This window comes from Myiozetetes cayanensis, unplaced genomic scaffold, assembly GCF_022539395.1.
Source record: "Myiozetetes cayanensis isolate MyiCay16 unplaced genomic scaffold, myiCay2020 scf3, whole genome shotgun sequence".
Lineage (NCBI taxonomy): Eukaryota > Metazoa > Chordata > Aves > Passeriformes > Tyrannidae > Myiozetetes > Myiozetetes cayanensis.
The window spans coordinates 73303264-73328167 of NW_026087521.1; the positions used below are offsets into that span (position 1 = coordinate 73303264).

The 24904-nt window shown below is 46.9% G+C and overlaps 1 protein-coding gene and 1 long non-coding RNA gene across 2 annotated transcripts; one reads left to right on the forward strand and one right to left on the reverse strand.

Moving 5' to 3' along the window:
• The first annotated feature begins 4220 nt into the window (after nucleotides 1–4220).
• LOC126644815 (killer cell lectin-like receptor subfamily F member 2) lies at nucleotides 4221–11819 on the forward strand. The gene is made up of 7 exons (XM_050324593.1): nucleotides 4221–4411; nucleotides 5889–5957; nucleotides 7104–7202; nucleotides 8255–8320; nucleotides 8755–8894; nucleotides 9548–9657; nucleotides 10230–11819. Exons 1-7 carry the CDS (start codon nucleotides 4330–4332, stop codon nucleotides 10363–10365), a joined length of 702 nt encoding a protein of 233 aa, XP_050180550.1. The 5' UTR covers nucleotides 4221–4329; the 3' UTR covers nucleotides 10366–11819.
• A 6666-nt stretch (nucleotides 11820–18485) lies between these two features.
• On the reverse strand, nucleotides 18486–21671 carry LOC126644825 (uncharacterized). The gene is made up of 4 exons (XR_007630022.1): nucleotides 21575–21671; nucleotides 19950–20048; nucleotides 18852–18920; nucleotides 18486–18558 (listed from the first exon to the last, which is right to left on the reverse strand). It is a non-coding gene; the product is annotated as an uncharacterized LOC126644825 (long non-coding RNA).
• Between the last annotated feature and the right edge of the window lie 3233 nt (nucleotides 21672–24904).

Consider the following 24904-nt stretch of genomic DNA (forward strand, 5'->3'; position numbering starts at 1 on the left):
CTGCAGTGCAGATTCCTTTGCCTTTTTCCCTCCCCACTTCGTCATTAACTCTGTCTTTGGTTGTCCCCACAAAAGGGCCAAAGTCTCTCTGTTTTGATCTCCCTGTGCTGTCCTAGCCTTCAAATTTCCTTTGCTGTATCCCTCAGCCCTGCCTTGTTCCCCCTAACAGTGTCTTGGGCCTCTACTTGATCCTTTTAATCCCTGAAGACCAGCTCAGGTATCTCTCCTTCTCTGTTTTTAATCTGTTCTGTGAGCACTTGTCCCAGAAGATTAACACATATGGGCTTTTCTAGACTTTCCCAGCAAGTAAATACAAATAAACTGCCATGTCCTTCAAAATCCACAGACCTGGGCTCTGTTTTGTGGTGGATTATGCAACTGGGCACATTGGAGATGATGCACAAGGCACTTCCTGGCAGGACTGGTTGGAAACCTGCTGAGGGTCTTTGTTTTTCATGTCATTACACTGAGAAGTTTCAGGCAGGATGACAGATGATGCACTTTTCTCCTTCCACTCACTCCTGACAAGTAATAGCACAAGGAGCAAAGGCATTTTCCTTGTTCTGCTCTTCCACTGCAGCCCAGATTGCTGTCACAGCAGCTTCCTCTCATAAGGAGTCAGCCCATTTTCAACAAACTTGCCAATAATCATCACACCAGACAATAATCAGGGCTCATTTCAGAATCTGCAATGGAAGGACAAGTTAGTCAGAAGGGCCCCTTTTCCCTGGTGGAGAAGAGCCAACATCCACCCACCCTGAGGAGCACTGGGCAGGAGGCAAACACTCTGTTGCTTTTTTGTTTGGTTCTGTCGTACAAAGCAGCTATTAAAAATGTTTAAAGATGTGGATGAGATGGCCTAGCACAGTTTCACTCAGGCAGGATGCCAGGGCATATTATGTAAAATGCTGATCTTTCCTACATTTTAAATTGGATACAGAACAGCCCTCCTTTCTGGCACCAGGCCCAGCCTCCTGCACTTCCATATAAACTGGGCCCAAGATGCCACCAAAACTCAGAAATGGCAGTGATGGCAATGTCCTTCTCAAGAATCCAGGGCATGCTCTTCCTCTTGTTCCTCCGTGCCTTTGTTCTGGTCAGCCTGCAGCTCCACTGCTGCGTTTCTCCACCTTCCTGGACCCTCCCAACAGGGTCCACCTCCTCTGGGACCACGAGGAACAGGAGCTGATGGCATCTGAGCTGCAGATCCGTGCAACTGGCTGGGTGGCATCTGGATTCAGCCCTCGTGGAGGATTGCCTGGATCTGACATGGTGATAGGAGGTGTCTTCCCAAACGGCAGCTTCTACTTCGTAAGATGAAAAGGCTTCCTCTGCAGCCCCCTTTGCCAGGGGTCATGCTGCAGGTATATTGAAATAAAAGTGTGTTGAAAGGCTGAGAGAATTGGGATTGGCCAGCCTGGAGAAGAGAAGCTTTGGGGTGACCTCACTGTGGCCTTCCAGGACCTGAAGGGAGCCCACAAGGAAGATGGAGAGAGACTATTTCCAAGGGCCTGGAGTGACAGGACGTGGGGAATGGCTTCAAACTGACAGAGAGCAGGGTTAGATTGGATATCAGGGAGAAATCCTTCCCTGGGAGGGTGGGCAGGCCCTGGCACAGGTTGCCCAGAGAAGCTGTGGCTGCCCCATCCCTGGCAGTGTCCCAGGCCAGGTTGGATGGGGCTCTGAGCAACTTTTGCTCATTTACTTGATTTCCTCTGTAGGAAGTGGAGACATCAGTTCCCCTCCAAAGGTTTCTTCTCAAATGTGTCTTAGGAGTAGACCAGGACATCCTTGGGAATTGCTGGTTTTTTCACTGTCAGGCAACCACTAAGGGTAGATGCTTGATGTCATAACAGCTGGAGTTTAGAGGGAAAAGATGCCACCAAGGCTGCTAAATAAAAACCAGGCTGTTGGTTTGTTTCGTTTCATTTTAATGGCAGAAGAGGAACAGGCAGTTTGATGTTATCCAGACACAGAAAGAAAAATAGTTTATACCCATGAAGTGATGTCACAGTGGTTTTATTTCGTTCAACTGTTTTCAGTTCCCTTTTCCACCCCACAGTAAAACGTTTTTTGTGTGAAATCTGTCTCGGCACTTGTCTAAAAATGGGTGGACTTTAGAGGGGGTGAGGTAGTGACCCTTCCTTACGGTCGTTAGCTTGTTACAAAATAATTCTTGCAACTCCCACTTTTGAAATCTTTTTGTGATTGTGACACAAGCAGAACTTCTGGCTGTGAATTACTGCAGGAAAAAAAAAAAGATCAATTTAAAAGAAAGACTTGTTCTTATTTAGTAATAATTTTTAAAAAGTGATTTGAGGCAAACCTAAAGCATTTAATTTCTCCCGAGAGAGCATCCTGGAAGGAAAAATTGAAGTGCTTGGTTTCAAAAGTATTAAACATTCTATCATTTTCAGAAGATAAATATAACACTAACAATATTTTTTCCTGCCTTGGTAGTGGAAACTCTTTGTTATGCTAGAAAATAATTTTGATCCCACAGAAATTACTTTTCAACTCCTTTACAGATCAGAAAATATCTCCCAATTGTTTAGATCTGGACACATTCCAGGTAAATGCACTTTACTGACCACCAAAATCCACATCTGCTCATCTGTAAAGCACGTCCACTGAATCCATGGAACAGACAGTTTGAGGGAAAGACATGCTAATTACTGTAAATGGAGTTTAAATGGGGGTTTCCATTTGCAGTCTTCCTCCTAAGCCTCTGTCTCTCACACCTCTGGGTTTTGTTTTAGTTTTCCTCTTTACTACAACCATAACAAAGTCATTACCTGAGTAATCTCCAGTGGGTGAAAAACTGGCAAAAAATGCTTGTTTTCACAAAGATTTTTTGTCCCAACTGTTTACTTCATTTCTCTTTCATAACGTATACTTAATTGTAAATATTTATCTCAGAGAGGTTCATTTTCGGGCTGCTTGTCTTTGAATTTGGATGCTTTAATTAAAGAGTGCAATAGGTATTTCAAAAAGACCTGAGGCTGGACAACGTAAGCATTGGACAAGAACTTTAGGGGTTGTGTTAAAAGTTTCCCCTTCTTCTGTCCTTTGCAAAGTTGGTCATGGCCCCATTGGAGGTTTGGATTGCACAGGTTAAAAGATGGGCATGACTGGTCCTGGAAATACAGAAATAGAACTGGCAAGAGTAGGAATGAAGTGGGAGTGGGAGGCTTGCTGTGTGAAGGTAAAGGGCTTGTTTGCTGGGAAAATGCTGAGGGTTTAGCCCATCCCCTTAGAGTTTAGGGAGCCAAACACAGATCAGTGCTACTGAACTGCAGTGTAATTATTAACACAGACACCTCATTCTTAGCACAGTCATACAGCTCCAGTGGCCCATCCATACAGGCTCAGATAAAAATACCCAGAAGGTACTGAAGATATTTACTGTTTCCCATCATAGTTCCGTGGGAAACACACAGTATCACAGAGAAGAGAATTAAGGTTATACATCCAAATGCTCTGTGACAAGCCTGGCTAAATGCTCGGAAAATGCAACCACCCTATGTGTTACCTCCAGTATTAACTTTTGCAGCATCTCAGTGTCACCTGAAAGGATTTACAAGGGGGGCTGCAGCCCCACATTAGCACCCCTTCCATGGTGCATGCACCACCCCTGTCAAACGGAGTTCAGGAGTACCAGCTCAGTGCAGTGTTGCACCTTCCTTCCTCAGGCAGCACCAGCCACACAGCCAGCACTCCCTGAAGGCACAGCAGGATCTGCTGCCCAGCATGGGCAACACTCCACACTCAGGAGGGGCACTGTTTTCATGGGAAGCTGTGTGGGATAAGTGCCCTCACGTGCTGCGCTTGTGACTCCAGAAAAGCTGCAGTAAAAATGCTGACTGGACTGGGTGGGTGTCCTGTGCTCACTGCACGTTACAATAAGCACATCAGCAATGCAGTTCCCTACTGATGCTGGATCCCTGCACTTTTCTCTGCTTTGCTTCAGGGAATAAAGCTTGGCTTATCAAACTGTAAAACGGGGGGACAGAGGGGGTGAGGGAGGGAGTTGTGTCTGAAGATTTGGAAACTCAGGACACTACAAGCGACAGAAGCACTTCCCAACAAACATGGGCACATGGAGGCCATGAACTTCCATTTACTTCTGTTTCTTACATAACAACTCTCTGCCACCAAAAGATGAACTAGGAGTAGAATTCTCTTCTCTTTTTGAGTTTGTGTGAGGCCGGAAAAGAAAAGAACTTCCTCCTCAAGGTTAGAGAGGGGAGGGAGCTCTGAGTTGTCCCCAGTCCAAAGTGGCATTGTAAGAAAGACAGAGGGAGGAAAGGAGGACACAAGGGATCAAGAATGGCAGAAAATATTATTTATGCTGACTTAAACCTGCCTGAATCAACGAAACCCAGAGTACAGCAGGTCACTGATGTGCAAGGTAGGTCAACTGGTGTGCTTTGTTTTCCTCAATCTCCCTCCCACATCTTTTGAAGGAGTGCCAGGGAGCACCAAAGCCCCAAAGGGCACAAGGGAAACGTGGGGGCCAGTGCTGGGATAAATGGGCAGGTGGGGTGTCCAGGTGGGGTTGTTTTTTTCAAAAAGGAAACTGTAAGAAGGTCTGCTTTTCATTTGTTAGGGTGCAAGCGTGAGGGAGAGGCTCTTGGGGCACATGAGGAGTAGTAGCAAAATGTTTCAAGAATAGATTTAGATTGATTTAGTATGAAAGACATTGCAAAATTCTAACCTATGATTTATCTTTCTGTAATGCACTAAAAGTTATTGCATAAACTTTTGCACCGGTTTTGCTACATCATTTAGGAAGCATAAAATTACTTCCCGCAATAACTGACTTCATACACTGAGTCTCTGTATTTCATTTTCTCTTTTTCTTCCCTTTCTTTTTAACCTTCCTATCTCTTTGACAGAAATAATTTCTTGCCATTTTGTAGGGGTTTTTTTGCAGAAAGTGTAAACCCTCCTCATCTATTTTCAAATGGGTGGAGTTTCTTAAGCCCTCCAAAAAAGAGTTTTATCACCTCTTTTAACAGATAATTTCACAGCTAAGTTGGCAGGCAACCACAATAGATACCACCAGATTAAAAGTTCCATTTGTCTTCTCATTTAATCCATATATTTCTACTTGAAATTTTTATGCAGTTCTAATAATATTTTTATGTTTCTCTGCTTGTGCCTTTTGGGAACCCTGTACCAACTATTTTCTTCTATGTGTTCACTTATTTTATGCAAAATATTTCCCAGGTATCATCTCTATCTTACAGAAAAGAGCTCAAAACATTGGTTTCTGTCTTCTCTTCTTTTTCCTCTAATTTGCTCTTCTCTCTTTGATAGTGGATTTCCTGGATCAAATGCAGTGTTCACAAAATAGTGACATTAATTCCATAAGTCAGCAGAGAGCACTTAAACTCATAGAAAACCTTAACTCTGATTGGTGATGGAATCAAGGGATCTCAGTTCTGGTTATCAGAATGGCTTTGAGTGTTCAATAAAATCAAAACATCCTATTTCTTACTTTTGACCCACTTTTAATGGCCCCTGCCCTTTCTTCCTCCTCAGCATCTTTTCTTCCCTGCTGCTTTGTACTTGTCATCTGCAGATGTTAGTATGGCTTTTATCACTGATTATCACTAACTCCTTCATGATTAGCATGATCTGTAGCTTTTAGCCTCAGTATTTTAGTCACTCACACCATTCACGTGTGGATGAACAACCTTAGACACCCTTCGATATTTTTCTCCACTTTGGTTCCTATTTAAAATGCGTGTGTTGTCCTCTCTGATTGCCCTCACTGTTCCTGCCCGTAGCAGGTCAGCATTTCTCAGAATTTTGTTAGGTTTTGTTTCAGGGCAGTTGTTTCTCAGCTCTCTCTGTGCTCTGCTGTTTTTGCCCGGGCTCAGGTTCCACGTACGCAGAACTGAGAGTGAAACCCCAAGGCACAGACGCTGCAAGGAGCCACTCGTCAGGTGGTGAGTTTTGAGCTGTCTGACAAACTGATCTGAATTTTAAACAGGAGAGGAGAGGAGACCATTGCTTCTTTTCCAAAAATGCAGCGATATAAAACCGTGTGGGACACAGGAGGATACAGCTGTCTGCTCTGCCTATTCAGAGCAGGGCCAGCTGATGTGTTCCATTATATGCAGCTAAACCTTTTCATCTCCACGGGAACAGGAATGCAAGAATATCATGGGCCACACTGAGAAATCACCCAGCCCAGCTTCCTGTCTCCCACAGCACTGAGAAGTCAACAACTGGAGATGAAGTAGCAGAGAGCGGGCACGTCTGATGCCTTCCTGTAACAGTTTCACACGCAGGACTTTCACATTTCCCCCAGGGACTTGCTTAGGCTGATGTGTTTCTATTTACACGCCCTTCTCAGTCATCCCCTTCCAGCACTGCAGAACCTCACTGTACATCACCATTTACCACTTCCCTCCTCAGAACCTCTTCCTGTACAGTTTTTGAAACAGGAGTGGTAGAAACTGCAGGAACCCTTGAAGGTGGAGGCAAATTGTGGATTTATCAGACCACGTGGCAGAGAAACCATTAGATCTGTTCCTTTCTAGTCCCTGGGTGCAAAGAGGGCTTCGTGGGTATGATTACAGAACAGCATTAGCAATCCAGCTATCTCCCACCTAATGTCCCTTGGAACTGGTTATTATATCCATGTTTTATTTGATCAACAATCTGCTCCTCCCAGCTGTGTCACCTTCCTTTAGCCTGTTCCCAGACCATTCTTGGCAGGTGCCTTGTATTGGCCACGTGTTCCAAGGGGCTGTGCTTCAATAACCCCTGGGCTGCCTGCACAAGCCCCCTCTCCTTGGGGCAGTTCCCCTCTCTTACCCACTGCACTCTAGTTGTCCTTATTCAATTCAGTGCTGTGAGGACTCTCTCCCCTGTACCCTGTTCCTCAAGCACATTCCATACTGGGATGCTGTTCAGTTCCCCAGGTGTCCAGAGCTGCCTGGGAAGCACCAGGACATTCAGCCTGGCTTCAGCAGGCAAACCTGGAAAGCCTGAGATTCCCAGGGTGAGCTTGAAAAAGGCACCTGGGAATGAAGAGGAAGGGGCTTTATTCCAGTTGTTCCCCTGATCTTTATTTTTCCTATCTGTAGGTAAAAGCTGCCGTTCCAGAAAACGTGTTGCTGCACTGGTTGCTCTGTTGGTTGTGATAATCCTCCTACTGGTCCTGGCAGGGTGTCTGGTACACCAGTGTAAGTTCTGAAATAAATGTAATAACAGCAATTAATTTGTGCCTCTCACTCACCAAATGATATCCAGGTCATGACCTCCAACACCTTCTGTGTCAAGAGAAGGAGAGTTGGAAGGCAAAGGACAGCTGTTTTTAACAAGCTGTGGCTGAAAGAGGAACTCCATAAAAGAGTCGATTGGTTTGAAAGTTTCAGTATCAAAACAACACCACAAAAAAACCCCAACACCCAATTGAAAAAGTGACAATGTTCAGACACTAATGAGTTTATTACACAGATGTTTTGAAGAAAGAAATCAAGATAAAATAACACCTTTCGGTATTATGATGGCAATCAGTGAGAGTATTTCATGGCAATGATATTCTGTCGTGGCAACCAGATGATTGTGACAGCAAAACCTTTAAATAATTATGAATAAAAGCTAATTTGAAAGAGGCAGCTCAGTCATACCTTAAGGAAGTTTATTTGCAACTTCAAGGAATCATTTTTATATTTCAGCTGGGCTTGGTTGTCTTTTTCCATCCTTTGATAGCTGAACAAGCTTGAGAGGCTTCCACAATGGGTCACAACTGATGAAGGTTTCTCAAACCTCACAGGAACTCTGCTGTCTCATCCTGGCCTGGGGGAGCAGCACTGCTGGAGCAGCTTCCAGCTGGGGCACAGGAGGGCTCTGCCCCAATGTGTGCCTGGGCTGTTTGGGGCAGGAGCAGAGGCTGGGTGGGAAGGGGCTGAGCCAAGGGTGCATTGGCTGGAGCCCTGAGCTCCCCAACACGGCTCCTGTCTGCTCTTGCTGTGGTTCTGAGTGTGCACCCCAGTCCCCACCACTCTGACAAGGTGGGGGCAGTTCTGGCTCAGGTTCAGAGTTTGGCCCTTTGGAAATCTGCCCCAGAGCAGGAAGGACTATTCTGAGGGGTATTTTTTAATGGATGAGCAAAAAGGTAGGATGGGAATTCTATGCTGGGTGATGGGGATGTCAGAGAAGTCCAGGACAGTTTTGACAGTGTTTGGAAAAATAATCCTTCATTCCAAGCAGAAATTGTATTTTTATTTTCCAGACCATTCAACTGTAAGCAGCCCACAGGACTCAACAACCTTGCATCAAGTCCCTAAAGAGCCCCCAGGTAGGTCATTCCAATGCTCTGTCATTCCAAAGAGAGTTTCCAGAAACGTGGTGGATTGCCTGTGAAGGGCAGCAGGAGAGGGGCTGTGTCTGGATTTTGTTCAGAAGGGAAACAAAACCACAAACCTTCTGCCATCTCAGGAACCAAAACCTTATCCCAGACACTCCCAGGATGAGCTCTGGAGAACAGACAGGTTTCCCATTTGCATCCCCTTTAGGAGCAGGGTTGGGTCAGCTCTGCATTCCTGTCCCAGAGGGAAGAGCTGATGCCTCTCTCCTGCCAGGGCAGAGCACTCTGTGGGTCTGGGGGTCTGCTGACAATTCTAAGCAGGACCACACAGGTGGCTCTAATTTCTCTCTTACCTCTCTTTTGTCGTGGGATGGTTTTGTGAGTGTGAACATGGATTTTCCCACACCTCTTCTTCCCTCCTGCAGCCTGCCCCAACCAGTGGGAAAAACACGGCAGAAAATGCTACTTCTTTCCTCCATACAAAGAACAGGACTGGAATGGCTCCCGTGAGGAATGTGCTGCCATGGGTTCAGACCTGGTGGTCATTGACAACGAGGATGAACTGGTGAGATCTCAATCCCTGGAGCTGTTCCAGGGTTGCTCCAGGGCAAAGGCTGAGGAGTTGCACTGGGGTCTGCTCCTGTGGGATGTCTCTGGGGTCTCCAATCTGCTGCCAGCCACTGACACTCCCAGCTGGAGAGGGAGTAAAGCCCTTCAGAGGAAGATGCATCCTGGAGGTTGGAGTCTTGCCTCTGGAAGCTTCTCTCCCCAGGCTGGCTCCCATGGGAAGGAGCAAACTCTCTGCCCAGCTGACTTGTGTTTTACAGAGAGTTACCACAAGCCAAGAGGGTCAAACAGACACTTCTTTGGGAGAGCCATTGCTTGGACACAAATGAAAAGGCTTTCCCACCATAATCAGAACAGAAAAGTGTCTCCATATGTCAAGTCAGACCTGTCTAAATACCATGCAGGGCTCTAAAGATATCAGAGCTTTATTACTTTATTTATTGTATTCATAAGAATCCCTGGGGAAGAGTGATGATCTTAAGTAAAAATGGAAAACTTCAGCCTCTGGAAGTGTGGAAAGAGTTGGTGAGGCTGGATGCTCTCTGTGCCCTCTGTGATGGGTATTTAGCACCGTACATCTGTACATACTGCACACCACACTGTACCTGTGGTGTAGAAAATGTAATTTGAATGTATTTGCTTCCTTTCCAGCGTTACCTCACTGAGCGATCAAGATACAAGTACTACTTACTTGGTCTCACACGCTCTGAGAGGGAGCAGAAGTGGAGGTGGATTAACAGCATGGAACATGACCCAGCCCTGTAAGCTCATTGCAGCAAGTCCCTGTCAGGCAACGTCTGGAAAGAGGGAAAAACCTCAAACCTAGAGCAGAGAGTGGAGAGCACAAGTGAGATCAGGGCCAGAGAAGGGGAGGAACCTGATTCCTTGAGATACAGGTGCTTCAGCACATCCCTGTGACAAGGAAAAGGGAGCCTTGAAGTCCCATGGGAACACAGGCTGTCCCATCAGGATGGCAAGAGAGGACAGAGCTGGAGTTCTGGTGGGGAAGGAAGGAAGGATCTGAGTGATGGAGTTGTGTGGGGAAAGGGAGGATAGAGGAGGCAGGGACAAGAGGGAGTGTGATGTCAGCTCCACTGGATGGAGGAGACCAAAGCAGGGAAAGGTCTCTGCATGGGAAAGCTTTGCCCAAATACTTTTGTTGAGAGCTGGGGAAGAAAAGTGAGGAATGGGAGAGAGACTCCAAGAAGGCGGTTTCTGCTCCCACTGACAAGAACAGAGCTTGGCAGCAGGGCCAGGGGCCACTGTGCTTTCACTGCATCACATCCAGCTGTGTCAGCAATGCAGCTAAACCTGGCTTTCTCTTCCTCTTCAGGTTTGATATAGTTGGACCTTATCGTGGCTATCACTGCACAGTCATTGGATTTGGTCAAGTACAAACTGCACCTTGTGGTGGATCTTCAACAACTGAAAATATGTGTGAAAGAGCTGCAACAATGTCAGAAAGGTAGAAGGGGAGCTCAAAAGAAGAGTTCCAGGCAGGAATGTTATCTCCAGCTTCCTGTAGGAAATGCAGAAAGGATTTGTCTCCTTTACCTTCAGCTGCCCAAATCTCCAATCAAAGGGACTCCTGCAGCCCCTCCAGACCCCTTGCCAAGCTCAGCCCCTCCTTTCCCAGGATGGGAGTGTGAGACTGGATGGATGCCCCTCCAGAGGACCCTGCCTTTGCCCACAGTGCCAGTCTGGGACTTGCTCCTCCCAGGGCTCTGACTTTCAGGCAGCCCTGGCAGGCAGATGAGTCCAGCCTGGGGGACAGGGGTGATCCCCAGCAGATCCTGCCCCCAAACACACATCCATCTCTGCCCATGTGTTCCCAGCCCTGCCTGTGCACAGGGAGACCCCTCCCAGCCCTGCCCTGCCCTGCCCTGCCCTGCAGCCACCCGTGCAGCTGAGCACAGGCTCCTGCTTGGCCTCCTGGCCTGTCCCACAGATGGGACTGACGGGACAAAGTCCCGTGGGTGGGTGGAGAAACCTTCCTCTGGCCAAAGCTGCCTGTTAAAAACCCACAGGGGTACCAGACCCCGTGGGGCTGGAATGGGAATCACCACAAGAGGACTGATCCTCCACCAGCACAGCCCTGGGCACGAAATCCCCCTGGGGCTGTGGAGGGCAGGGCAGGTGGATCAGGTTCAGGATGTGCTGGGGAAGGGCAGAGGATGCAGAGCAGCAGAGACAGCAATGCCTGCAGAACAGAGCCACAACAGAAGCTCATCTGGACAGAAAGCAGGACAATCAAAGCCAGAGTTATGAGGGAAGGAGATGGTGAGAAGTGTGAGAGTGACCTACAGGGACTGACAACACAGTGCACTGCCTTCTTTTCTTGGGGATTGATCAAAGCACAAAATTGTGCCTGAAGTTTTTTCCTCCTCAGGCAAGGTAGAGCCAACACCAGGAACAAGTGGTACCAGGAAAACAGAGATGTGCTCAGCAAACAGGGAATGTTCCAAAGCTCTTCCAATGTGCTTCAGTGGCTCTTGGGACCCTGGGCCTTTTGGGCCATGTTTTTTTTACCACGTCCTTTGAGGCAGAATCAATCTTACCTAAAATGGTGACGTTCCTGGCTCTCTCCCTCACCTGCAGGATGGAGAAAGCTCCTTCCCTGGGAGCCACAGGTCTTACCATGTAGACTTCAGCAAGAAGCTCTGCATCAGTTGTCACCGAAAGGGGGAAGCTTGTCCTTGGGTCACTGTGGAACGACATAAAATCCATCAAGCCCAGAAAGCTGCAGAAAGTCACAGGACTCAGGACCAAGCACTGCTTACAAGGAATTCCTCAACAAGAGCAAAACTTTGATTGAAAGTTATTTATTTCTGCTTCCTCTGTGTTTTTCTCGTTCACAAAGTAATCTCCTCTGATTTTGTTATTTTATTTTTTACACAAATGTTTACAGCTTGAACTAGACAAGGCCAGAGTATGAAATAAAAATCCAACATTTTTGGCTTTTTGGAAACATGTTTTTGCTCTCAGTACTGTTGGATAAGGAGGGAGAGAAAGGAGAAACATAATCAAAATAAGCTTGTGAGTCAGAAATAACCCTGTCCCCAGCACATGACCAGAGCAATTGAGAAACATTTCACAGAAGTCAGTTCCTCAGAAAGAAATAACTCTGTTTCTGGGTATTTCAGAGGAGGTCGTGGACACTGAGCAGCACCTCTGTGTGTTTGTGGGAAAAGGGTAGCAAAGTTCCAAGTCTCAGGAGGATTTAACATCCTTTAGACAGCGCAGAGCGTGACTATAGAAGCAAGATCATTCATTTTCAATGACATCCTCTAAAACAGCCTGGACACGAGACAGGAAGGATGAAGATTCTGACTTTCATTTTTTTCTCACTTTCTCGTTTCAAATGGAAAGTCTGAGAGCAGCAATTTCAGCTGTGCTGAGATTCAGCTGGAGGTTGTGAATGGTTAACCTTGAGCAGTCCCACTCTGCTAGGTTGCAAAAGTGCACTCACGTTCCATGTTGGACAGGAGTTTGGGACAGGAGATAACACCAGACCTCAAAACCAGCCACAGGTACAGCACCTACAAACAAACAATTCCTACAGATTAATAAGAGCATGGATAGCATCACTATTTAATGTCTTATCTTCCCCTGAGGTTTAATCCCCTTGAGGTACATGCCAGTTTTCCCCATCCTCCCACATTACCCCCGAGGTGCACCCACGTCCTCGAGGAATGGGATTGGTTTGGAATTGCCTAGCTCAGCTCCTTTTGGGGTGCCATGCTGCTAAAGAACTTGCTTTTGAAGGCCCTTTTGAAGAGGAATGGGTTGCAGGGTGCGTTGCCAACCACCTCAAAGTCATCTCCACAATGGTAAGCACGTGTTTTACCAGGTTCATGGCAGCAATTCCAGCTGAGAACATGATTGTTAGTCCAGCCAGGCTGCTCCAGCAGCCAGCTACTACTAGGGAAGGAAAAGACAATCCACAGCCACTGCTTTGCTGCAACAGGGGTTCCTGTGCAGGACCTCACCTCATCTCAGGCTAAGAGCCACAGCTGTGTGTGAATCACTGCCTTCTAGCTCCTGGGCAGCAATATTCCCATGCAAATGGACTCAGCCCAAAGTCCCTCTCTTTGCTTCAAAAGACACTTTCTAGCCTAGCACATGTGTTCCAAGAATTTCTTGGTTCTCACCCTGCCACAGAAAGAACCAGGCAGTTTCCTTTCCCACCCTCTGCCCTCACCCAGTCTAACAGGGAGAGAGGAAGCCCTGACTGTGAAGTTACATTGAGCAAGATGAAAACTCTCCCCAGCCAAAATTAGCACCCCTCTGCAACAAATACTTCCCTCTTCAATTGCATTTCCCCCTCCTTTCTGGTGGCATCTCCTTGGCAGCAGACCTCCTCATCAGCTAAGTGTGCTCAGCACTTGCTCTGTGCAAAGTTCAGTAGAGGAGAACTAAGGTCATGAGGTGAATGGGAGGTACCTTGGCCACAGCTTTCTAAAACTCTTCCCCACTGAGCTGAAGACATTTTACCCCGTGTACTGGATATGTTTTCTAAAACCAACTGCATCATATTTATTTGTGCCTAGTTGGGATTATTATTCTCAAAAATTCTCTACCAAAAATCACTAAAATCTAGAGGAACTCAGGAAAAGAATAAAATCATATAGAGTAGAAACATAGATCAAATACAGGTATACTTATCCGAAGAAGTTCTGTGCAGACAGATCATAAATTCCTTCTCCAGAAGGCCTCAGCAGAGGACAGCTTAAGAAAATTACCCTTGAGATTTATTATAGCTTTTATTGTTTTTCAGCTACTTTGGAGGTTCTGCTTCTGTTTTCTTTGAAAACATAGTTTCTTCTATTGCTTTTTCCTCTTCCACCATAAATTTTCAGTTCCTTTTTCGTCTTTCTCCTAGAGCTTTCACTGAAATGGGATCTCTTTGCAGTTCATGGGCTCAGTTTCGTGGTGTCTTTTCCTCAAAGCTCCATGCCATGAGACCTTGAAGAACTCAGAAGGGGCTGTTCTTTTTTCCAAGCTGGCTCTGAGTCGTGGCAGCCAAACTTCCAGAAGGCTGGAGGAGCTCAGGGTTCTCACACACTGATGCTAGGGGAGTTCATAGCACTCATATGAATCATATGTGCCTTTCCTAAAAAAGGCACAAAACTCACAAACATAAGCACAAGTGAGACAGGGAGCTAGAAATGAAGTGTCATATTGGGTGTCTGTTCCTTGCCTGAATATGTAAAACTACAGGCAAATTATAACAGGAGACACTAAATAAGTCTGTCTGGTTTTTGTTATTTATTACCAATAAGGGAGGCCCTTTTGCAAAAATGAAAGCAGGACACTGAAACAATCAAAATCATTCCTTTCAATTAAAATAGAGTGGGGTTTTTATTTATTTGGAGTGCACACTGTTTGTTTGTGCTCAGTTTACAAAATATGCTCAGTTTACAAAACTGCAAAAGAAGGTGAGTCCTGGTTTTAGTCACTAAAGCAAGGAAGACAGGGAATCAGGTAGGAGAGATGATGCCTGTGTGCTCTCCATGTTCCCTTGTGTTCACTTGCAGGTCCAGCACCCGAGCCAAGGGTGGGATGGACAGCAGACATGGATCAGTGACAGGGATGGAAAGCTGCTCCCTGGACACTCAAACTGCGCTGCCAAAGCAGACAGGGCTGGTGGGCACACGATGAAACCGCTCCTTCTGACAATCCCATGTCTGCCCTTCCCACGTGCCAGTAGATGGGCACAAGGGGCGAGCTCTTCCTCTCTCGGATCCTCCTTCCAGTGCCAGATGTTGCGAAATAAAGATGTAAAAAACGATTGCAGTCGTGCACAGGCCTTTGTGAACATCCCTTCCCCCCTGCTCTCACACCTCTTGCACGTGGGGGTTGCTGCTTCTTGGCCCTGTGAAAGAGCAACACAAAGCTAAAGGCAACATCCTCAGCAAAATTCTAGGTGAGTCTGACTGGGAGTGAAAGGGCTCACATTACTACTACATTCAGTAGTAAAATAGAAATTCAACTGTGATAGAATAGGCAAGTAGAACAAAGAAAGAACAACACTATCACCACAAATTTTATCCAAGTATTTTGTTATAAGCCTTTATTTAAAAAACTTGTAGACGGATACAGTGGAGCAAATATTGCCATTGTTTATATCCTATATAATCCCTCCTTAAATTCACTGTGCTTAAGCAGAACTTGGCTTTACTGTTCTAAATTATTTTGGTCATTCTTGATTAAAGCTAGGGCACTGAGCTAATCAAAGTCATATTTCTTTGTTTGTTTGTTTGTTTATTTGTTTGGTTTTGAGCTGTAAAACATGTTCTGTGTAAAAATATCCTTACAAAAATATTCTGCATTTTTTCAAAACCTTTCAGCCTGGCAGGTGATGCAGTTTCACAATCAATTGGGAAACATGGAAGCTCCCAGACCTTGGTATGATTTAATAAAAGAACTTTTAAAATATTTGCATCTCTTGTATATGAAACTCAAGTCATCAAAGACAGAATAGCTACAAAACTGACTAAAGAGCCATTACTAAAATGAGTTGCCTATTAAATGAACAAGCCAAAAAAGTACAGTCAGAGTTGAAAAGTAAATATTGCAGTGGAAGTACAAGGTCCTGGTACGTGATCCATCACCTCTCCACAGAAGTGCCTCATATCCCTGATACCTCAGGTGTTTCTCCAGTTAAGATGTATCTGGACAGGCATCTCAGTATTATTTATGGCAGCAGGAGTGGCAACCATTTCAGTAGGAATGATTCTGCCTGAAAGGACACAGTAAGAAGGATAATCCTTGGTGTCCCAAAAGGCCCAGGCTGCCAAGAGTCACTGAAGCACATTGGAAGAGCTTTGGGAACATTCCCTGTTTGCTGAGCACATCTCTGTTTTCCTGGTACCACTTGTTCCTGGTGTTGGCTCTACCTTGCCTGAGGAGGAAAAACTTCAGGCACAATTTTGTGCTTTGATCAATCCCCAAGAAAAGAAGGCAGTGCACTGTGTTGTCAGTCCCTGTAGGTCACTCTCACACTTCTCACCATCTCCTTCCCTCATAACTCTGGCTTTGATTGTCCTGCTTTCTGTCCAGATGAGCTCTGTTGTGGCTCTGTTCTGCAGGCACTGCTGTCTCTGCTGCTCTGCATCCTCTGCCCTTCCCCAGCACGTCCTGAACCTGATCCACCTGCCCTGCCCTCCACAGCCCCAGGGGGATTTCGTGCCCAGGGCTGTGCTGGTGGAGGATCAGTCCTCTTGTGGTGACTCCCATTCCAGCCCCACGGGGTCTGGTACCCCTGTGGGGTTTTAACAGGCAGCCTTGTCCAGAGGAAGGTTTCTCCACCCACCCACGGGACTTTGTCCCGTCAGTCCCATCTGTGGGACAGGCCAGGAGGCCAAGCAGGAGCCTGTGCTCAGCTGCACGGGTGGCTGCAGGGCAGGGCAGGGCAGGGCAGGGCTGGGAGGGGTCTCCCTGTGCACAGGCAGGGCTGGGAACACATGGGCAGAGATGGATGTGTGTTTGGGGGCAGGATCTGCTGGGGATCACCCCTGTCCCCCAGGCTGGACTCATCTGCCTGCCAGGGCTGCCTGAAAGTCAGAGCTCTGGGAGGAGCAAGTCCCAGACTGGCACTGTGGGCAAAGGCAGGGTCCTCTGGAGGGGCATCCATCCAGTCTCACACTCCCATCCTGGGAAAGGAGGGGCTGAGCTTGGCAAGGGGTCTGGAGGGGCTGCAGGAGTCCCTTTGATTGGAGATTTGGGCAGCTGAAGGTAAAGGAGACAAATCCTTTCTGCATTTCCTACAGGAAGCTGGAGATAACATTCTTTCTTCAATCTCTTCTTTTGAGCTCCCCTTCTACCTTTCTGACATTGTTGCAGCTCTTTCACACATATTTTCAGTTGTTGGAGATCCACCACAAGGTGCACGTTTCTACTTCACCAAATCCAATGACTGTGCAGTGATAGTCACGAAAATGTCCAATTATATCAAACCTGAAGAGGAAGAGAAAGCCAGGTTTAGCTGCATTCCTGACACAGCTGGATGTGATGCAGTGAAAGCACAGTGGCCCCTGGCCCTGCTGCCAAGCTCTGTTCTTGTCAGTGGGAGCAGAAACCGCCTTCTTGGAGTCTCTCTCCCATTCCTCACTTTTCTTCCCCAGCTCTCAACAAAAGTATTTGGGCAAAGCTTTCTCATGCAGAGACCTTTCCCTGCTTTGGTCTCCTCCATCCAGTGGAGCTGACATCACACTCCCTCTTGTCCCTGTCTCCTCTATCCTCCCTTTCCCCACACAACTCCATCACTCAGATCCTTCCTTCCTTCCCCACCAGAACTCCAGCTGTGTCCTCTCTTGCCATCCTGATGGGACTGCCTGTGTTCCCACGGGACTTCAAGGCTCCCTTTTCCTTGTCACAGGGATGTGCTGAAGCACCTGTATCTCAAGGAATCAGGTTCCTCCCCTTCTCTGGCCCTGATCTCACTTGTGCTCTCCACTCTCTGCTCTGGGTTTGGGGTTTTTCCCTCTTTCCAGACGTTGCCTGACAGGGACTTGCTGCAATGAGCTTACAGGGCTGGGTCATGTTCCATGCTGTTAATCCACCTCCACTTCTGCTCCCTCTCAGAGCGTGTGAGACCAAGAAAGTAGTACTTGTATCTTGATCGCTCAGTGAGGTAACGCTGGAAAGGAAGCAAACCACGGCAAGATATTAAACTTACATTTTCTTCAGCAGAGGAATAGAAAGCTTAGTGCTAAATGGCCAACACAGAGGGCACAGAGAGCATCCAGCATCACCAACTCTTTCCACACTTCCAGAGGCTGAAGTTTTCCATTTTTACTTAAGATCATCACTCTTCCTTCAGGAATCTTATGAAAAGAATAAATAAACCCCCAGGATGCATCTTCCTCTGAAGGGCTTTGCTCCCTCTCCAGCTGGGGGTGTCAGGGGCTGGCAGCAGATTGGAGACCCCAAAGACATCCCACAGGAGCAGACCCCAGTGCAACTCCTCAGCCTTTGCCCTGGAGCAACCCTGGAACAGCTCCAGGGATTGAGATCTCACCAGTTCATCCTCGCTGTCAATGACCACCAGGTCTGAACCCATGGCAGCACATTCCTCACGGGAACCATTCCAGTCCTGTTCTTTGTATGGAGGAAAGAAGTAGCATTTTCTGCCGTGTTTTTCCCACTGGTTGGGGCAGGCTGCAGGAGGGAAGAAGAGGTGTGGGAAAATCCATGTTCACACTCACAAAACCATCCCACGACAAAAGAGAGGTAAGAGAGAAATTAGAGCCACCTGTGTGGTCCTGCTTAGAATTGTCAGCAGACCCCCAGACCCACAGAGTGCTCTGCCCTGGCAGGAGAGAGGCATCAGCTCTTCCCTCTGGGACAGGAATGCAGAGCTGACCCAACCCTGCTCCTAAAGGGGATGCAAATGGGAAACCTGTCTGTTCTCCAGAGCTCATCCTGGGAGTGTCTGGGATAAGGTTTTGGTTCCTGAGATGGCAGAAGGTTTGTGGTTTTGTTTCCCTTCTGAACAAAATCCAGACACAGCCCCTCTCCTGCTGCCCTTCACAGGCAATCCACCACGTTTCTGGAAACTCTCTTTGGAATGACAGAGCATTGGAATGACCTGCCTGGGGGCTCTTTAGGGACTTGATGCAAGGTTGTTGAGTCCTGTGGGCTGCTTACAGTTGAATGGTCTGGAAAATAAAAATACAATTTCTGCTTGGAATGAAGGATTATTTTTCCAAACACTGCCAAAACTGTCCTGGACTTCTCTGACATCCCCATCACCCAGCATAGAATTCCCATCCTACCTTTTTGCTCATCCATTAAAAAATACCCCTCAGAATAGTCCTTCCTGCTCTGGGGCAGATTTCCAAAGGGCCCAACTCTGAACCTGAGCCAGAACTGCCCCCACCTCGTCAGAGCTGCCCTTCATAGGCAATCCAACAGGCTTCTGGGAACTCTGGAATCACAGAGCATTACCTACCCAGTGGCTTTTTTTCAGGGATTGGGGACTGTGTTGTTGAATTACAGGGGCTGCATCCAGTCAGATGGTCTGGAAAATAAAAATACAATTCCTGCTTGGAATAAATGACCATTTGGCCAGCCACTCTCAGAGCTCTCCTGGACTTTTTGATTTACGGATTGGCAACTTCACTTTGCTCATCCACTGGAAGGCAAAACAAAGCCAAACTGTGGTTCCTGCTCTGGGGCAGATTTCCAAAGGGCCAAACTCTGAACCTGAGCCAGAACTGCCCCCACCTTGTCAGAGTGGTGGGGACTGGGATGCACACTCAGAACCACAGCAAGAGCAGACAGGAGCCGTGTTGGGGAGCTCAGGGCTCCAGCCAATGCACCCTTGGCTCAGCCCCTTCCCACCCAGCCTCTGCTCCTGCCCCAAACAGCCCAGGCACACATTGGGGCAGAGCCCTCCTGTGCCCCAGCTGGAAGCTGCTCCAGCAGTGCTGCTCCCCCAGGCCAGGATGAGACAGCAGAGTTCCTGTGAGGTTTGAGAAACCTTCATCAGTTGTGACCCATTGTGGAAGCCTCTCAAGCTTGTTCAGCTATCAAAGGATGGAAAAAACCCAGCAGCCATATATGGAATCCAGAACTTATTCCTTGAAGGTGGAAACAAATTTTCATAAGCTGTGACTGAGCTGCCTCTTTCAAATTAGCTTTTATTCATAATTATTTTAAGATATGTGGTGTTATGGACATCTTGGTGAGACGATACAATATCATCAACTTGAAATATTCTCATGGATTGCAATCATAATATTAACAGGCATTACCTAATCCTGACTTTGTTTCTTTAAAATATTTGTTTAGTAAATTCTGCATCGTTCGAATATTGTCAGGTTTTCAACTGGGTTTTGGCTTTTTTTCTTTTGGAATTTCATACCTTCAACACACTCGACTCTATCACGGATTTCTTTTCTTACCGCCACCACTGGCTAAAAAATGGGTCCCTTTGCCTTCTACCTGTCCTTCTGTCGACACTGGCTTTGGATGTCATGGCCTGGGCATCAGTCATGGAGCGAGAGTCACCATTAATTGCTGTTACTGCACTTGGAGCTGAACTTACGCATGATTATCCGACACAGGACGATGAACTGGACAAGGTTTATCACGATCAGTACAGCAACTACGACACTAACACGTTTTCTGGAGCAGCAGCTTTTATCTACAGATAGACAGGAAAAATAAAGATCAGAGAATGGCTGGAAAATGGCTGGAAAAAAAGCCCCTTCCTCTTCTTTCCAAGATGCCCTTGCCAGGCTCACCCTGGGAATCTCAGGCTTTCCAGGTTTGCCTGCTGAAGCCAGGCTGAATGTCCTGGTGCTTCCCAGACAGCTCTGGACACCTGGGGAACTGAACAGCATCCCAGTATGGAATGTGCTTCAGGAACAGGGTACAGGGGAGAGAGTCCTCACAGTAGAAGATTGTGTAAGCACAGCTGGAGTGTGGGTGTGTTAAGAGAGGGGAACTGCCCCAAGGAGAGGGGGCCTCTGAAAGAGAAGATAAAAAGGGGTAGGAAACATCGAGAAGATAAGGCCAGAGTAGAGAATTTGAATTAACCCTTTGTATCAGGGTTGACTGAGTAAGAACTGGGTGGATCTCCCATTTCAGAGCAGGTGTTTGTGAGGAGACACATGAACTGGAAGGCATCCCATAAAACAGGGATGTATTAACCAATTCCAAGGGACATGAGGTGGGAGATGGCTGTATTGCTGATGCTGTTTTGTTACCTCAATCTTAAAGGTCTTTTGGCACCCAGGAACTAGAAGGTAACCGATCTAACGGGAATTCAAACTAAGAAAATCAAAAGAATGCTCCAGAGAAGATCTGTGAAAATCAACCCTGCCGTCCTGACCACGCAGCCATGGAATGCTTTAGGCTGGAAGTGACCTTTTCACATCACCTCCTCCAATTGGAAACAGACAAGGAGGGTTCACATTTTCTGCAAAAGACAAGCACAGAATGGCAGAAAATCATTTCTGCCAAAGAGATAGGTAAATTAAAAGAAATGAAAGGAAAAAGAGAAACATAAATACAGAGACACAATGTATGAAGTCTGTTATTTTAGGAAGTAATGTTATGCAGGTGTAGCAAAACCAGTGCAAAGGTTTATGCAACAGTTTTTAGGGCATTAAAGAAAGCTAAAACAGAGGTGAGAATTTTCCAAGGTCTTTTATACTAAATCAAACTCAACCTGCCCATGAAACATTTTACACCTGATGCATTCAACAAGCAGTTTGCACAGGCAGAGCCAAGAGGGAAAGCCCTGAGGCAATGCCTGCTGTGCTCAGGGAGCACAAACAGCCTGTGCCTGAGACTGCTGCAAACACCAGCAACAGGAGACACTCAACCCTGAGCCCTCTGCTGCAGGACTCAGTGTGCTGGGGGAGAACCAGCCTGGCTCAGGGCCAGTGGATGTTCAGCTGGACAACAGTCTCCAAAATTGATAAAAACTACTCTTTATATCACACAAGAGACTCTCCCTCCCACTTGCACCTAAACAAATGAAAAGCAGGCATCATCACAATCCCAGCCTTACCTGGACACCCCACCTGCCCATTTATCCCAGCACTGGCCCCCACGTTTCCCTTGTGCCCTTTGGGGCTTTGGTGCTCCCTGGCACTCCTCCAAAAGATGTGGGAGACGAACTGAAGACTGCAAAGACAGCTCAGTGCACACCAAGTGACCCACCTTGCACATCAGTGACCTGCTGGGCTCGGGGTCTGGCTGGCTCAGGCAGGTTCAGGTCAGTGCAAATATTTTCTGCCATTCTTGCTCTCCCCTGTCCTTTCTTCTCACTGCTGCTCTTACGAGGACACTGCACTGGGCGTGACTCAGAGCTCCCTCCCCTGCCCAACCTTCAGGAGGAACTGCTTTCTTTTTCCTGTCATACCCAAAATGAGAACTGAAACATAATTCATCTTCTGATGATGGAGGGTTAAATCCAAGAAACATCAGTAAATACAATTCACGGCCTCCCTGTGGCCGCCTTTGCTGGGAAGTGACTCAGGCATCAGTGTCTTGAGTTTCCAAAGCTTCAGAACTTGCTGTGTCGTGAGGAACGTGGGGTTTGTGCAGCTCAGAAACACGTTCTTCCTCCCTGTGGGTAAATTCTGAGGGCAATGTGGGTTCATAAAGGGGGGCTGGTCCATCCTGCCTCAGACAGTGCAAAAGGTGCTTAATATACAGAGCAGCAACTGGAACAGGTCAGTCTAAGCAAGACTTTTGTGTAGCCGCCGTTTGCACTCTCAAATTCTTTGTGCTTGAGATGTAGTAATTACGATCCAACAGAGAGCAAGAAAGACAGACACAAAAGAGATTCACCAGACAGACTATACTGCAGTTTTCTGATAAGTGCTAAATAAATGCAGTAAGAAACAGCAGGCCAGGGGCAGATTCTGTGTGTGGTCAGCTGGCCATGACTGTATCAGTCAGGACACACTTGATGGAAAAAATGGCCTGAGTATCTTGGCAAAAATCACCACCAAGGGATTTCAGCTTTGGGGAGGAAACAGCGAATGAAGGCGAGGTTCTTAAAAGAAACCCTCAAACCATTAAAAAGCCCAGAAGCTGTTGTATTGAAGTAACTAAGCAACAAGGCAGTAGTTCACTAACAAAAAGCAAGAACAGCAGATAGTGGTTCAATAGCAGGCAAACCAAAAGTGTAACACAAGACAGAGGGGAAAAAAAAAATCAAAACAAGATGGGGAAAAAAGAGGAGGGGTGTGGGGAGGAACACATACTTCTGAGACACCATGAGATGGTCTGATATCTCTGCAGACCCATCACCCCAGGCAGGTCTCTCACTGCACTTCTCACACAAAATCCTTTTTGGTCCCCCAGGGAGGGCAGCCCTGGCTACAGCACCTTCAGCTGGGCAGAAGAGGTGTTAAACAGACCCAGTTCAGGGAAATAAACCTTTCTGAGCAGCCCAGATGTCACTCCATGCCTGTGGGGGAAGGTGCTCTGCTCCACCAGCTGCAGCCCAAAGACACATGCACAGGATGCTGGGCAGGAGAGGGGGGTGAGAAGCTCTGTGGAGCTCATGGCAGGGTGAGCCACCACTTCAAAAGCCACAGGTGACCTCTGTGCGTGCACGTGCTCTTCCCTCTTCTCCTCTTTGGCTCAGACAGGACCTATCAGCACCAGCACCTCTGGCTGACAAGGAGGCTGCACAGCCTCCCTTCAGTGTGGCCCCCCAAAAGCTTCCTGGAGCAGAGGCACAGCCTGCAGACACCCTGGGGAGAAACATCTGGCACTGCTCCCTGTGCAGGGGACACCAAACTCAGCGGGTGAAATCCACAGTCGGGCTTTTTGGAACCTTTTTTTTCTTGGTTTGTGGCTGCAAAGGCTTCACAAGGTGAGTGGCTTTTCAAGGTGCTGAACCTGGTGGTTGCTCTGTGATGGAACATGTATTATCTATAGAGAAATACGGGGAGATTACTGGAACATAACGTTTACAGAGAGTACAGCTACTAATCTTTATCAGGACCAGATCATCAGGTTCTGGAGATACAGGTAATTAAACAGCTTTATGTCATCTGAGGTTTCCACCTTAACCTCACTGTCATGCTCATTTCTGACATTTTTCTCCTTTTATTCAGCTTACTAATATTGTTTCCAAGAATTCAATAATATTATTATTATTATTTCAAGAATTCAATAATATTATCATTATTGTTTCAAGAATTCAAAAATATTGTTGTTACAACACTGCAATGCTTTACCTTCCGTGTACCAACCCTCCCTTCTTGTTCCTGTCCTCCCTCAAGTCATCTTCAGTGCTAAGAATGTCATTTCTGGAGGATGACAGCTATGTCTTCTACTCAATAATAGCAACACACAAGTGCTATGAACAAGTAAATAGCAATCCTATCAGAAATCAAGGTCTTTTTTGGGGTACAAATCCCTCAAGGTCTGACTAAAGCCTCGGAGAACTCACTGGTAGTTCTTCTGTTGGCTGAGGAGGGGGATGGAGATGAACTGACAAGCCAACCAAGAGCAGGGTAAATTAGCTTGTCCAGAGAAGCTGTGGCTGCCCCATCCCTGGAAGTGTTCCAAGACCAGGTTGGATGGGGCTTGGAGCAAAGGGTTTTTAAGTTGGGAGTCACGAGGCTCTCGCACAACACTGCAAGTTTTGGATGCATTTCAGTCACTTTTGCTGTCTGGATGTGTAAATGCCCATCTCAGGCACAGTCACAGCCTGAATCTCCCCTCTGACAGCACAGGAGCTCTGTGAGAGAGGAGAAGAACACGGAATTTTGATCCTTCCTCAATGTAAGAGATATTTTCCCCCTAATTTACCTCTAGGGTGAGGAGGCACCAGTCTGATGCACTGAAATGCAGATAAGTAGGAGCCAGGAAGCTGTGTTGCATGTATGAGGATTTTCTAGATCATCCTAACTCCCTTTGTGTGCACATTGTCTCAGGGACCTTCAGAGATATTTTATTGCTCATTCTACCATTTCATGATCCTATGACTAGTAAGTGATAAAAGTAACATCATTTGTGGTAGCAGCAAGCAGGAGGCAGCATCACAGAATCCATCTTTAACTTTTTGAATCTGTCCCATGGGACCCCTGCTACAAAATGCCACATTCTTTACTCAGAATGTTTCCATCTTTCTCCCTACATCGTGGCAACATTTTAAAGTCATTTTCATGTGATTCAACTGGGGGCTATTTTTGTCCTTTTTCCCATTAAGAAATTCCTATCTTGTTTATCAATCTTCACTTGAGAAATTGCCTGTGGGCCTGTCAGGCAGACCGATCAGGGAAAGTAAAGACAGAGTGTCTCCGTTATAAGTGTCTGGGGTTAATAACTACAGGAGTTTCAGAGAACGAAATGATTCACAACTGAGTGTGTGATGGGTTCTCAGGGGTTTTGCCAGCCTGGAGAGCCTCCTGCAGCTGCCAAAAATTATCTTCTGTAGCAGTGGGTGAGAATGAAAGAGTACTCACTGGTGAACGCTCTGTGGTTATAAGCCACAGTGCCATTTTTGACCTCAGAGAGAGGCAGGAC

Excerpts from the sequence above, each read along its gene's own strand:
- LOC126644815 (XM_050324593.1), top strand. The coding sequence starts at position 4,330 with ATGGCAGAAAATATTATTTATGCTGACTTAAACCTGCCTGAATCAACG. Across the intron at positions 5,958-7,103 it reads AAGGAGCCACTCGTCAGGTG|GTAAAAGCTGCCGTTCCAGA; the intron begins GTGAGTTTTGAG and ends TCCTATCTGTAG. Across the intron at positions 8,895-9,547 it reads TTGACAACGAGGATGAACTG|CGTTACCTCACTGAGCGATC; the intron begins GTGAGATCTCAA and ends CTTCCTTTCCAG.